The following is a 14536-nucleotide window of genomic DNA, read 5'->3' as shown; positions in this document are numbered from 1 at the left end:
AATAGCCTGCAGGTCATGAAGCCTGTTTTGGCTGAGTGCCATGGATTGGAAACAGTGGAGGGATCCCAGAGAGAAGTGCACATCACTCCTGTGCTCCGTGGACACTTCTCTTGGAAATGTATATCATCCAAAGAGAGCAGGGCTTTGGAAAAGCACTTGCTGAGCACGTGCTGTGCCAGCTCTGGTGCCAGGGACCCTGCTGCTGCAGGGAGCACCACGAGCCAGAGATGTTGGATGGTGACTGTCCAGGGAGAGAAAAGGAGGTGAGAAAGTGAGGATGTTCACACAGAGCCCTGGAGGTTTTGCTGGAGAGGTGTCACCACCCGACCCAACGTGGGCTGGAGGATCTCCTGGCGTTTCCCATCATGGGCTCCAAAGCTGCCCCTGCTCACACTCGGGGTGAGCTCAGCCATCACAGCCTAAAGGAAAGCAGGCACCATAATAAATTGGAGAAATGTTTTGTGTACAAACAAAGTTGGCCACAGGCTGTGCTGGGAATACCCTGAAGGCTGACGGGTTGTGTAAACACCGGGTGAAACGTGGATTTCTCGCTTTGAATCTATTCAGTGGGATCGCTCCAGACACAACGCTTCAGCTTGAAATTCTGGAATAAACTAATGAGAATTGAGGAGAGAAAGTGGGGTTTATAACACTTTAAGGGGCTCAGATGCTAATCTGACATGGCAGTGATGGATTGAAAAGGACCTAAGCCTCATTGAACTGTGTCTGGGCATCACCTGAACCAGCACATCAGGGGCTCTGCTCATACCCTACCCTGGGCCAGGTGAATGAAACCACTCCTAAAACAAGCATTTTCAAACTACAAAGACAAGATTTCCTCTCTATGTCTTCATATTTAACCTCAAGATTTCGCTCTGTCATCACAATTTTAGGGACTTGCTTCCTGTTTCCTATCCTGGTGATCAAGACCATTAGCAAGAGAGGATTGGAAATGCAAAGGGAAGGGGCAGAAATCTGCCCTGCCATCAGTGATCCCATAGCTCGTGTGGGGCTGGGAATGGAACAAGGAGGGCAAACCCCTGTTTTTAAACAACTGGGCAACTGGGAAAAGGAGCAGAGCAAGATATGGTTTGACTCACATTTTGTAGAGAATCTATAATGCTCCCCCAAACAACACATATGCACATATATATACATATATAAAAATACATATACACTGGTGGAATGGCTATTGGAAAACACATTTCAAGCAGAAAAAAACAGGAGAGTAGACTTTTACAGTCAGCAAACATCTGTAACAAAAGGTCTAATACATCTTGGAGGAATTTACTTACTTTTCCTGACTTTTGTTTTTCACCAAACCAAGAAGAATTTATAAAACATCTCAGTCCTGTCTGCATTCATGCCCCAAAACCAACTTTACCCAACTTTTTTCCTTTCCACTCCCAGCCAGTCGTCAGCACTGATGGAGCCAGGCTGAAATCACTGGAGAAAATCCCACTGACTTCAGTGAAACCAAAATTTGCCCGCTGACCCCAAAACCCACAAAAAGTCAACCAAGCTTCCCAACTGGGACATGACTCTGAACACACTCAGATACTTCCAGAACTGGTGGTTCATGCTCATCTTCTGAGAGCAGATACCAGCAACCAGCCTGCCGTGAGGCTGAACCTGCAGGGCACACAGGTCTAAACCACCTTTGAGCCACGTTTTGCCCAAACTATTGAGTTTTACACTTTTGGCTCCAGCAGTCCCGGGTTTGGTCCCTTTTGGAGTCTCCTCCGGGGTCCCCAGAGTGGTCACTGCTGCCCTGAGGGGGAGGATGCTCCGTGCCCTGCAGCTCCTGCTGGGGGATCACAGCGGATGCTGCGACTCCGCACGGGCTCAGAGAACAACTGCAACGAGAGCATGTGAAACAAATCCATGGGGGGATATCAAATCCAAGGACAGCCCTGGCAGCTCAGGAAGTCCTTGAGATGCTAATTGCTGGGAGCTGGGAAAGTAGACTGGGAAAATATCACAGAGTGCTTGCTGCCTTCTGTGCTTTTATCTGAGCATCTCTTGTTGGCTCTGGCAGAGGCTGCTCACTGGACTCTGCTCTGAGCCAGCACAATCATTTCTGTGATCCTCCACTGCCCAAATTTTCCTTTAGCATTTTGCCAAAGTTTTCTCCCTTTTTTTCCACAATAGCAATGAGTTGGGTTTGGGTTTTTTTTCTGACTCTTGATGCTCTTTGGGGAATTCTCTCTCCCTCAAGCATAATAATCTGCACTAGTTATGTAATATAGTGTTAACAGGGGGTTGGCAAGCTTTGATTTCACCCAAATTTGTATCAGACTCTTCCAGGAAATTCAATTGTTTGTATTTTCTTAGGCAACAAAACCTCCTTTCTGAAAAGCTTCTTGATAGACCTGCCTGGAGTGTTCACCTGGATCCTGGACTGACAAAATCAACAGTGTCCTGGTTTTATTAATTTATTGTCTTTCCTCCAGTCACTAAACAATTAATTTACAGACACAGCTCTGCAAGACTGATGCAAAAGGAATGATGCAGAAGGGTGGGAATATGGTTGTAAGATGCAAAGGAATTTCCACAAACTAACCTTCTCAGCAACTTGGCTGATAAAGCCAGCAATAAACCAGCAATAAATAGCAATAAAAGCAAGCATGTTGTTCCTCAGACTGGAGAAAGGAGACATCACATCAGGGCACAAAGGTGGCCAGGGATGGGATTTAGAAATGATCTACAGAAGCAAATCATATCATGGTACAGCAGCAAAGGCATCTCACACATCAGCAGAATGTTGTTTCGTGCTCCTGGAATACATCAAAAATAGAGGCTGTTTGAACCCCAAACCCAGCCCTGAGGGGTTGGACTGAGCAGCTTCACTCAGCAGCAGCTCTGTCATGGGAGACAAATCCATCTGTGGGCAGGAGACCCAGCCATGAGCCACGTGTCTGTTGGAATTTCACCCAAACCCCTCCCTGGAGAGCCATTTTACAGGAGTTTTGTGGCAGGGCTGGCTCCAGTCATGGGAAAAAAAAAAGGCTCACATGGAAGCACACGTAGGATTCAGTGATCAAAGTGTTTGGGGGAGATTTGGGAGTATCAGCTGCCAGAAGTAACATCAATACTGTCAACTTATGGAAAACTGGCGTGGAGAGAACAAAACCCCAAAGGGACCTGGGAATTCTCTAACGTCTGGGAAATCTGCTGCAGGAAAGTGGAAAGTATTTGTGAGAGAAATTAGAGAAGCTGCAACTGAAATTCCTCTGATCGTGGCTGGAACAGAGGAAAGAAATGCTCTGGCAGTGTTGTGTAAAGGAGCATCAGGAGGGCAGGACAGCAAGGGAAAATGAAGAGCTAGGGAATTGTGACACCACATAAATACTGTCAGGAGAAAGCCTTAAAGGAGTTGGGCCAGTGGGAAAGGTGAGTGTTTGGGGAGCTCTGAAAGCAACACTGGAGGAAATAGGAGGCTTTAAGTGCTGACTGATACTGGTGTGCCCTCGCTGAAAAACAGAGCTCAGATGTTTTTTACATGACTCAGAAACAAAGGTGAAAGTGAAATGAAGTGAAATGAAGTGAAATGAAGGCGAAGCTGTTGCTGGTGCCAGGACTTGGCTCCAGGTACTCGAGAGCTGGAACCTTTCAGGAAGGGGCTGTTGGGTGCCTTTGCTGCCCCACACTGAGCTGGGCACAAACTCACAGGGCCTATTGCCCAAAAAACAGGCAGCTCTGCCTGAAAACCAGCTGTCTGGAGCAAGGCTTCAGACCAGTGGAGCAGCCAAAATCGCCAGAGGTTGGGAAAGGCTTCAGGAAAGGAATACAGGGAGAGTAACAGCACAGAGCTGGGGAGGATGCTAAAAAAACTAGAGGTGCCTGTGAGTTCAGTCTGCCATCAGTTTATTTTGGGGAGGCAGATCAGTGGAAAAAGGGAAGGTGTGATCAGCTGGGCAGTTTTTCCTGCTTACATTTGGATCTTTCCTTTAGAAGGGGTGGCTGCTCCCTCCGACGGACTCCGGCTCCAAGATACACACAAAGTAGAGGAAATCTATTTTTAGTCTCCTTGAGACAAAAGTGCTAGTAAAAAAAAAATAAAATGTTAGAAAGACAATTGCTTCCTGTTTAGGGCTGCTGGGAAGGGAGATCCTGCCGAGACACTGAGGCTGGGCAGGACCTGGGTACAGCTCTCAGGAGCTGCCCCGGGGGGAGCAGGGAGGGCAGAGGGGTCTGTCAGGTGAGGTGGAGTCCCTTGGGGATGTGAGACAAGGAAAGATGTTCTCAGCTCCTGGGAGTCCCCACACTGGGCTGGGAGGTCCCTGCCCTGGATTCCTGAGGGAGGGGAAGGATTTGAGCTTCTGCTTCTTTGGGATTCTTGGTGCCTACAGGCTTTAGCCTGAGCTCAGCTGCTGAGGGTGAAAGACTCCAGAGTGTCTAAGTGACACGTGAGTCTAAGGAGACAATTTGCAAAGTGACTTTCACACTGAGCCTCAGATTGATTGAAGACTTATCCCTCTGAAAATTCCAATACTTGGTCAAATCAGTCTGATCCACAGCAAGAGAGCAGGTTGTGTGTCAGCTGGGGGGTTTGACTTCAGCACTGACTCATCTCTATATCTTCAAAGTGCTGCTTCCACCGACAAACTACACACAGGAGGCTAAATTAGGAACCCAAAATTAAATCCACAGCATTCTCTACAATTAACTAGTCAAATATACTTCCTCATTTTCAATGGCACTCTAAATTTTTCCAAAGCAAGACAATTATCATTAGAAATCAGCTTAAACCGCTGATTTTTCTCTTCAGGAACAGCACATCCTGCAGCTCTTTCCGGGACAGTTTGTGTTTCTTCGGCTGCACCATTAAAAATACATCAGGGATGTCAGCAGCTAATTACTCTGACAAGTAGCTTTACTTCCCCTTGTGCTTTTTCCACATCACACACACTCAGAAAGAGGAAGACAAGACAGTTTTTGTCCTAAAATCACAGACTGGAAGGGTAGGAATGGATCCCTGTGGGTGGATTTACTCTTAGTGTCACACAGGATATTTTCAGCTCCTTTCTGGCACAGAGTGAAAGAGAAAAACCAAAGTGGGGGGGGGGTTGAATTATCCTGGTATGAACCACACACCAAACCAACCAATCATTCGACTTCTACTCAGGGTTTAGAGGAGGAAATGAAACTCTGACGCGGCCGTGAAATCGTAACAATCTATTTGCAAAGAACCGTAACAAAACTGGGAATGTGTCCCCCGGCAGACACTCCCTGTGCTCAGGTGAGCCCTGCCGAGACATATCCCAGGATCTGCACGGTGCTGGGATAGGTCTTGCGCATCCCCATGCACCTCTCCTGGTCGATGAAGAGCGAGTTGTTCTTGATGACCAGGTCGTGCTCCAAGACAGCCTTGGAACGGACCAGCATTTGCAGCATGTCCTCAGAGGCTCTGAGGCACTGGTGAAGGTTCCTGAGGGTCTCATTGATTTCATTGACCTCTTGGACAAGGCTGGAAGACAGCGAGAAGCCCTGTTAGCAGTCCCCTCATGGCAGTGGTTTCCAGCAGAGCATTGCTGATGGGCCCTTTGGGCACAGGATATCCCCCATCAGCAGGATCAGACCGATGTGGACCCCCCATTCCTGCCAGATACAATGCTGAGGGAAGAGCTCCTCCATGGAGAGGAAGGGGTAAGTTTGCTCTAAGGCTTCAAACTTACTCAGCTTTCAAACTTCACAGATTTCACAGAACTTCTGAGTTGGAAGGGGCCACAGTGAATGGGCCATACATGGGTCAAACCCACAGCCTTGGTGTTATTAGCACCATGCTCCAAACAACAACCTGACCCTGATCTCAGGGTCAGGCTTTGGGTGTGTGCAGTGTCTGCCAGAGCAGCTCGTCCCACTGAGAAGAGGGATGAGCAGCTGTGGTTTCCCACCTCTGCTTGAGTTTGAGGGTTTGTTGGTTCACCCTCCTGCACTTCCCTGTGCTGGGGCCCTACCCACACCCACACAGGCTCACACAGCAGAACAGGGCAGCTGGGAGAGGCTAAAAGTGAATGTGAAACAAGTGGAGGATGGAAAAAACAACAGCATGTGAGATGCTGAACCAGCTCTGGGGCTGGGTTTAAATCATTATTTAAAGGGAACCATGCTCAGAGGGCTTCCTGGAGGAGGTATGAAGTTTGGGTGCCTCACAGAGGGCACTGAGGGCAACCTGCTTTGCCACAGCCCTCTGGGGAGTGTCCCCAGTGTCCCCAGGGCAGGGAGGACAGCTCTTACTGGTTCTCCATGTGGTGCACCCTTCTTGGAGTTACCCAAAAGGAAGGAGCTAAGGGCTCTCAACATGAGCCTGTCAGAGAGTTGAATCATAGAATCACAGACATCAATCACAGGATGGTTTGGGGCAGAAGGGACCTTCAAGATCATCCAGTTCCACCCCCTGCCACAGGCAGAGACACCTTCCATAGCCCAGGTTGCTCCAAGCCCTGTCCAACCTGGTCTTGGACACTTCCAGGGATGGAGCAGCCACAACTTCTCTGGGCAACCTGTGCCAGGGCCTCCCCACCCTCACAGGGAAGAATTTCTTCCCCATATCCCAACTAACCCTGCCCTCTGGCAGTGTGGAGCCATTCCCCCTTGTCCTGTCACTATCTGCCCATATAAAAAGTCCCTCTCCCTCCTTTTTATAAGCCCCCTTCATATACTGGAGGGCCACAATAGGGAGAATAAAGGGCTTATCCTTCAAAACTGAGCACATCCAGCCACCTGGGTGAGGCAGGAGAGGCTGAGTTTTACCCAAGTGGGAAAAATCCAGTCCCTCGTGGGGTGGCACCAGGCTGTACCCGGCCATGGTGCACAACCTCTGTCATGGGTGCAGAGCTGCCCCAGCACCCCGAGGCTGGGACAACTGCTCATTGCTTTGGATTCCACTAGGGCACTTATGGAAGGATGATTTAGGAAAAGGAAAAAAAAAGCTGATTTTTGTCACCCAGTGATGCTCCTGAGTGCCACCCCCAGTGCCTCCTCAGGGACCCTGCCCTCCTGCCTTACCGGATCTGGGCAGTGTCCCGGCACAGCTCCACGTTCGGTCTCCTCGTGCGCTCATCCAGCCGGGTCTGAGCCACTTTTAACTGAACCTCTTTGTCCTTTATGGTTTTTTGGATGACTTGTATCTTCGTCTCGATCTGGAAGATTTCCTGCCGTGTCTGGCGTGAAACACAAACACGTGTATTAATTGAAAAATATCTGCTCAAGTGATGACGTCATTTCCCTTTTCTCCTGCCTGGATGCAGGAAAGAAACCAAGCTCCATAAGCAGACCCTGGGCTCAGACCACTGTCACTGTGCCACATATCCAGGCACAGATCCAGCAGAGTTTTCAGGGAAAAGCATCTCTTTGCTATTGCTGTCACATCAGAGGAGGTTTAGGAGCAGTGGTGGACCTACTGAATTCCCAGCTTCCCAAAATTACTGCTTGCAAGAACTGCTCATCCATCCATCATCCCTAACAGAGGGAAAGTTTTTAATGGCTCCTCATTTAAGGATGTGGCATCAGCAAGCCCAGCCTCAATCAACACAGCCTCAAGCACTTCTCAGGAAGCCTCCCATGAGACCCACTGGCGAGCCCATCACTGACCTCCACTTCCTCTGCTTGGCAGAGGCAGGACACGGACAACCATCCCTTGGGATGAAGCTAGAGCGGGAAGGGGTGCCAGGCTACCTTGGCCAGGTGGGTCTGGATCTTGCTCTTGGCGTTGGCGGTCTCGGTGATGCGGCTGGTGAAGGCGTCGTTGACCTTGCTGAACTGGCGCCACATCTCGTCGGCCGTGCCCATGAGGACGCTCTCCGTGCTCGCCCGCAGCTTGGCCGAGGTCGCCCGCTGGCTCTGCGAGCGGAAGATGTTGTTGTCCGTGAACCTGGCCCACGTCTCCGGCACCGAGATCCTGAGGGGGGGAAAGGAGAGGCCCCGGATCAGCCCCCGCTGCTGAGGGCGGTCGTGTCCCGCCCTGCTCCGACCTGGGGCAGCCTCACCTGGAATATTGTTTTGGGCACCACAGTATAAGATATTAAACTCTTGTGGAGCATCCAAAGGAGGGAGTGAGGATGGGGAAGGGCCTTGATTTGAAGGCGTGGGAGGACACTGAGGGCACTTGGTGTGTTCAGCTGGAGGAGACTGAGGGGAGACCTCAGTGCAGTTCCACCTTCCTGGGTAGGGGCAGAGGAGGGGCAGGGACTGAGCTCTGCTCTGGGGGGACCAGGGACAGCAGCCAGGGAATGGCTGGAGCTGTGTCAGGGCAGGCTCAGGTTGGATCTCAGCCAAAGGTTCTTCCCCCAGAGGCTGGTTGGGCACTGCCCAGGCTCCCCAGGGCAGTGGGCACAGCCCCAAGGCTGCCAGAGCTCCAGGAGGGTTTGGCTGATCCTCTGGGGCACAGGGGGGGACTCTTGGGGATGGGCCTGTGCAGGGCCAGGAGTTGGACTGGATGATCCTTGTGGGTCCCTTCCAACTCAGCATATCCTGGGATTCTGTGATGGATCCTGCCAGCGAGCAGTGAGGGTCAAATGTAGATTAAATCTATGCTCTCAATTAAATTACATGAAAGTGAAACATCTGGACCCTATTTGTTCAATGATGTTTATTAAATGATGACCTGCTCATGAAGACAACCTATGAAAGCTCAGACAAAACAAAGATTCTCCCAGAAAAAGCAGAGATTCCAAACAGATCCCCTATTTCCATGTTTGAGGCACTAATTGTCAAGGGATTCCCAGCTCCATGACAACACACAGATCGAAGTCAATTCATTTTGCTCACAGCCCATCTCAGTTTCACACTAAACTGAACAAGCATTAGATCCCACTCCATTCCCTGTCTGTGTGTTTGGGATGAAGTTCCTGCCTATGCAGTAGTCCAGAACAAGGTCAACAAAAGACTTAAATACCACATAAGCTCCATTTAAAACCTGCTGATTCTCGGCACATTTTACCCCCCTCTGAATTTTAGCATCAATCCCTTGCAATTCATTTGCCTGTCTAAATACATCTGAGCTCTTCTGTGAATAACCACTCAAACTGTTAGAAAAATTGAAACAATCTGTGCCTCTCCATAAACTGTGTGTGTCTGTGTGAGCAGGAGATTTATTCCCTCAGCCCTTTGCCACTTAGGGCATATCTCTGCAAGTGCTTAGTTCATTTACTACAGAGCCAAAGCCGAATTCCTGGCACCCAAAAGCAGCTGAACCCTGTCCCAGGACAACAGTCTCTATTTCTTCATCTTGTGTGTCATTCCAGCTCGCTGCCAGGCTCTCTCCAGGCAGGGGTGAACCCCCCAGACTTTACGTCAGGGAAGAGCACTCAGGCAAGCACTGACACATCTTTGAAAACATGCACAAACTTAATGGGCTGTGCAGAGGTGCTGGGCTGAATTCACTTGCAGGCTGATCTCTGGACCCTGATGTAATGTTTAATTAGGCTGGACTCGCTCTCCCCTGCTGAGTGTTGGATGGAGGGCTGTTCTCCCTTTATGGTGAGCGGAGAGAAACGACCCCTTGGAGGTGATGGTGGGATGGATGTGCCTGGGAAAACCCAGCTCCCTGCCAGGGAAAGGCACTGTGCCTCCCCGGGCCCCCCAGTGCCACCCAGCCTGCACTCACGTGGCATCGATCCGCTCCACCCCTCGGTAGTAGTGGATGCCTCTGGAGGTGTTCTTCAGCTGGTAGCACTTGTTGTCGATGTGGTGGCCCATCTGCTTGTCAGCCAGGTCCTTCTCCAGCTCCTGCCGGGCCTCCTTGTTGCACCTTCAGCCCAGACACAGCAGGTCTCAGTGGGGTGTAGGGGGGAATGGTTTCCTGCCCACCCCGCTGTGTGCATCCCTGCCCGCTTCCCATGGAGCCTGCAGGGGTTTGACACCTGCAGGGGGTGGGTGGGGTAGGGCCCTGCTGGGGTTCACATTAAAATGCACAGCAGCCCTGCAGCAAGAGATGAGGAGCCCCTCCTTACATGAGCTGGGCATTCACGGTGCTCAGGCACTGCTGGAGCCTCTCCCGGACGGACCTGATGATCTTGATTTCCTGGGCAAAGGTAAAACACAACTCCATCAGTATCCATGGCCTGGACACACTCATCCCCTCGAGCCTCTCCAACCTTGCACACAGTGAGAACTTCCCTGCTTGCCTTTCCCCCAAAGCAAACAGGGGGTGCAGAAAGGGCCCCCCAGCCCCCATGCACACGTTTGTGCAGCTGAGCCCAAACCAGTGACAGGAGGGGACAGAAGGGGGCTGTGGCCACTGCCATGGCCTCTGAAATCACTTTCAGGGTGGGCTCTCAAGTGTTTTTTCATCTTGACATCCATGTCAAGGGCTGGTTAGCTCCACTACAGGGAGATGGGTCCAGATTCTGACCTGCTATGAACAGGCACAGTGGTTGCCTGGATCAGCAGTGCTGCACATCCCCATCCCCAGTCCCAACATATCTTCCTCCCCACAAGAGATCCCATCCATATGGGACAAGAGGAGATGGCCTTTGGTGCAAAATCCCCAGTCCTTTCTAAGAAACACTCAGCCCTACCAGGGGAAGGCATGTGCTGCTCTCAGCTCACTTGACTCCAGCACAAACCTGTTGCACCTGTGAAGCCTCAGCTTCCAGAGGCAGGTGATCAGTGCTCCAAACTCAGGAATTTTTAAGCCCTCCTGTGTGCAGGAGCCAGCTGAAACCATAGCCTGAATATGAGCCAGACACTTAAAAACCAAAATGCCTTTATGGAGATATCAGCTCTGATAACTTTCCTAAAACCTTGTGACTTTTAAACTAAGATTTTAATGTTTTAGGGCCTGACTCACAGGGAAAAATCTTCCAACAGAGCAGTGGCATCACAGTCCCAGGGGCTGCAATTCCCTTCCCAGTTTTGTGATGCTTTTGCAGTGATTCTGTTTCACTGTTCCCTGCATTAGGTTCCCCTTTGCTGTGCCAGCTCTCATTGTGTTGGATTTTATTCACAGTTTAAAGCAGACTATATAAAGGCAGGCAGGAGTGCATGTTTCTGCAATTTCTATCAAATCCATTGCCTGAGCACACAGAGCAACAGTCCTACTGCAGCCACACTGCTCTGAGCAAAGCAAAGCTGGGGGGAGGTGTAAAATCTTTTATTAGACCAGCTAATATAGCTGGGAAAACCAGACAGGCTGCCAGGCACACAGTGCCTTCTGCATATCTGTGTGTGCATCTGTGTGCAATATATATATAATGTTCTATAGATACAGAGATATATCACACAGATAGATACTGCTCCTGTGCTGGCAGGGCTGTCTCACAAACTCCATGAAGAAGGGCAGGGGACCCCAATATGCCACACGAACACAGTTGGTTTTCAGCTACTCCTTCCTCTCTTGGGGGGGAACGCAGCAGGTTTTGGGGGGTTGAAGAGTTTAGCACCTCACCAGCACTAAGGAGCCAGGCAGGGAACAGGGCTGCAAAGCCTGTTTAGGGTAGTTTAGGTAAAAATAACTCTAACACATGATGTGTGCTGCCAGACTTACTGTGATGAGCTGTTTCTCCACGTCGTCGTGGACTAGATCGATGCCCATCCTCTTCTCCCGGTTAAGCAAGCACTTGTGAGCGACCTGTTGGGGACATGCCATGCCATCAGTGCTGGCTGCAGGGGCAGGGTTCCCTACAGGGGTGGTGCCCATGTCAAGTAATGTATGAAAAGAAATTATAGGTGTGCACAGAGATGACAGCACGGGAAAAACTGCTCTGGCTTAGCTGACGACGAGCAGCCAAGTGCAACATCAGCATTAAATCGATGTGAGGGAGCCCACGTGTCCCTGCTGCCACCACAGCTGAATGCAGGGACCTGTGTCAGGCTCGATGCTGACCTCACCAGAGCCTCGTGGTGAGACATGGGCTTTTATCTCCCAAACCAGGATTTTGGAGATAAAAATATCTGGTTAAACAAATCCTGTCCTGATGTGCTCAGCCTGCGCCGGTGGCGGGGGGGAGGGACGCAGTAGATGGCAGGGGATTTGTTTATTCCTGACAGAACTAATGGGCTCTTAATAAAAACTTTCTAGATGTTACAGAGCTGTAATGAAACTTTATTAGTCTAATTTGAATGGCTGCAGATGCTCTGGCAGGAGGCCACAGCTCGTGGCCCACAGGGCAGGGTCCTTACCTGGAAGGGGCCCTCGGTGTCGGCCAGGGCTCTCTCCAGCCGCTTCTGCATGTCCGTCAGGGAGTTGGTCTCCCTGATCATGGCATCCAGCTCGAGGCAGAGCTCCGACTTCCAGTACTCTATGTCATTGACACGTTCTCCCAGGTTCTTGGTGCTCTCCCCCTGGGTCCTCTTGGCCTGCTGGTACACGTCCTTGATGGTGCGGTTGAGGTCGGCCCGCAGGCGCTCCGCGTTGTGCCGGGTGGTCTCCGACTCCTTGTAGTTGGTCATGTTGGACCTGTGCCAGTCGTCGAGGGTGTGCCGGGTGAAGACACCGTCCGGCCTCTCGGAAATGAAGGGAATTATCTTGGTGGGGGGTAGCCCTGGGAAGCTTTCGGAAAGGGGAGCCAGAGTTGGGTTGAGGGCAGCTGCTTTGTAGTAGGCGTTGGGCATCCAGGGGAGGCTGATGCTCTCCGGCTGGTAAGGAATCCGGTTCTTGTAGCTTGCAGCCACAGTGCTGGTGGCAGGCAGGATCTTGCTGGGGGGTGGTTTTGGATAGGTAAACTTTGCTTTTAAGGGATAGCCGTAGAGCTCCATTGTGGAATGCTGCTGTCAGGGACGTGTCCTGCACAAAGGAGGCAGAAGAAAACCTCATTCAGTCAGTTCCTGCCCTTGTCTCACTTCTCACAGCAACACACACAACCTGTGATACAGCCAGTGATGCCCAAGGTACCCACACTGTGCCTGTACAGGCCTAAATCTCTCAAAAACGAATCCCTTCTGACAGCATCCCAAGTACCTGGATAAACAGGGATTTCACTCTGCTGGTGGTATCCAGTGTCAGGTCTTGAAATGAGGAGAGGAACAAATCATGGCAGCCAAGAAGGATGACAGATCTGATACCTTCATTTTCCTTATTCCTTTATTTCTTATTCCGTATTTCCTATTATACCTTCATTTTCCCTTTCAATCTAGTGAAGTTCTTATGTGGCAGGGACATGTTCTTCCCCTAATACCCTTAAATTTAGCAAAAAAAGCTTTCACAAACGCAGCCCTCTGAGCCAGTTTGGCAGAACTGAGGATGAGATGTCTGTGCTCAGGTCCAACAAAACCCACCGTGTGGGGGTTCCCACAAACCAGTCACTCCAGCCCTTTTCTCCCTGCTAGGGATAAGCCACTGCCATTCCCTAGCTCCAAGCCACTTATTTATTATTATTTATCAAAAATTTTATTATTTATCATCCATTTTATTATTATAAACTCACACCTAGGAAACAGCATTCAGAGAGTGGGAGATGGTTTCCCTGGCTCCCACCCCTGCAAAGAAATCCTTCCCTTTCAGACACTGACAGACAAGCATTCAGGAGAGAAAAAACCCTTGGGAATGGCCTGGAGTTACTTTTCCGTGCATTTCCAGCTGAATTAAATGGCCCTGCATCCCCCTCAGGATAAGCCATGCCAGGGTGGTACTTTCTACCCTCCCTGAACACGGACACACAGCAGGAGCTGCTGACCACCCAGTTTGGGTATATTTGGATGCTATAAGAGACATTTGGGGCTGAGGAGAAGTACCTGCTTTGCTGGTCCTCCCCTCTCAGTGGAAGCACAGGCTCCCCTGTAGCTGTGAGTGTGGCTGTGCTCAGGGGTGTGGGGGTGTGGGGGTGCTGCTCCTCATCGCTGTGGTGCTGCGCTTGGTGGTGGCACTGCCTGGCTCTGCCCCAGCCCCAGTGTGCTGGCACCACAGGGCCAGGGCACTGTTGCTATGGGCAGTGGGGTTCTGCAGAGGGAGACTGGGTTCTACGGTGGGTGAAGGGGTTCTGTGACCTGTGACCGGGCTCTGTGACCTGTTCTGACCATTGAACCTCCCTGTGATGGCCACAGCAATGGCCACAGGGCAGCACAGGGTGCTGGGGGGGCAACCTGGGGCCAGTAAACACCCTCACATGGCATCCCAGATCCTGCCCTGGGCAACCTCCTGCCCTCGCTGGGCAGCTTTGTGCAGCCCCTGGGCAACCATGTGCAGCTGTTGGATGATGGATAATGCTCTTGGCCACCTGATTTAGTTGAAAGTAGTCCTGTGAGGAGCTGGACTCACTGATCCTTATGAGTCTCTTCCAACCTGGGATATTGCATGGTCCTATGAACTCAGTGCCCTCAGTGGGCAACCCAGGGCCACCCCAGGCAACCCAGTGCCACCTTAGTGTTCAAGGCAAGGTTGGATGGGGCTTGGAGCAACCTGGGCTGGTGGAAGGTGTCCCTGCCCATGGCTTTAGATGAGCTTTAAGGTCCTTTCTAACACAAACCATTCCAGGATTCTAGGAACTCTGTACAACCCAGTGCCACCCCTGGGCAACTTGATCCCATCCCTGGACAGCCCTCAGTGCCATCAATGGGCAACTCAGTACAGCCCTTGGGTATCTTAGTGCCACTC

The 14536-nt window shown here is 50.9% G+C and overlaps 1 protein-coding gene across 1 annotated transcript; it reads right to left on the bottom strand.

Moving 5' to 3' along the window:
• Window positions 1-5165: 5165 nt before the first annotated feature.
• On the bottom strand, window positions 5166-13884 carry TEKT3 (tektin 3). The gene is made up of 8 exons (XM_008921154.3): window positions 13678-13884; window positions 12127-12730; window positions 11492-11575; window positions 9957-10027; window positions 9611-9754; window positions 7681-7903; window positions 7012-7166; window positions 5166-5470 (listed from the first exon to the last, which is right to left on the bottom strand). The coding sequence occupies exons 2-8, from the start codon at window positions 12700-12702 to the stop codon at window positions 5239-5241; spliced, it is 1485 nt and encodes a 494-aa protein (XP_008919402.2). The 5' UTR covers window positions 12703-12730; window positions 13678-13884; the 3' UTR covers window positions 5166-5238.
• Between the last annotated feature and the right edge of the window lie 652 nt (window positions 13885-14536).

Source organism: Manacus vitellinus, unplaced genomic scaffold (genome assembly GCF_001715985.3).
Source record: "Manacus vitellinus isolate BGI_N305 unplaced genomic scaffold, ASM171598v3 scaffold_24_pilon, whole genome shotgun sequence".
Taxonomy (NCBI): Eukaryota; Metazoa; Chordata; class Aves; order Passeriformes; family Pipridae; genus Manacus; species Manacus vitellinus.
Note: the sequence above shows the minus strand (reverse complement) of the source record. Positions and strands in the feature narration are given on the sequence as shown.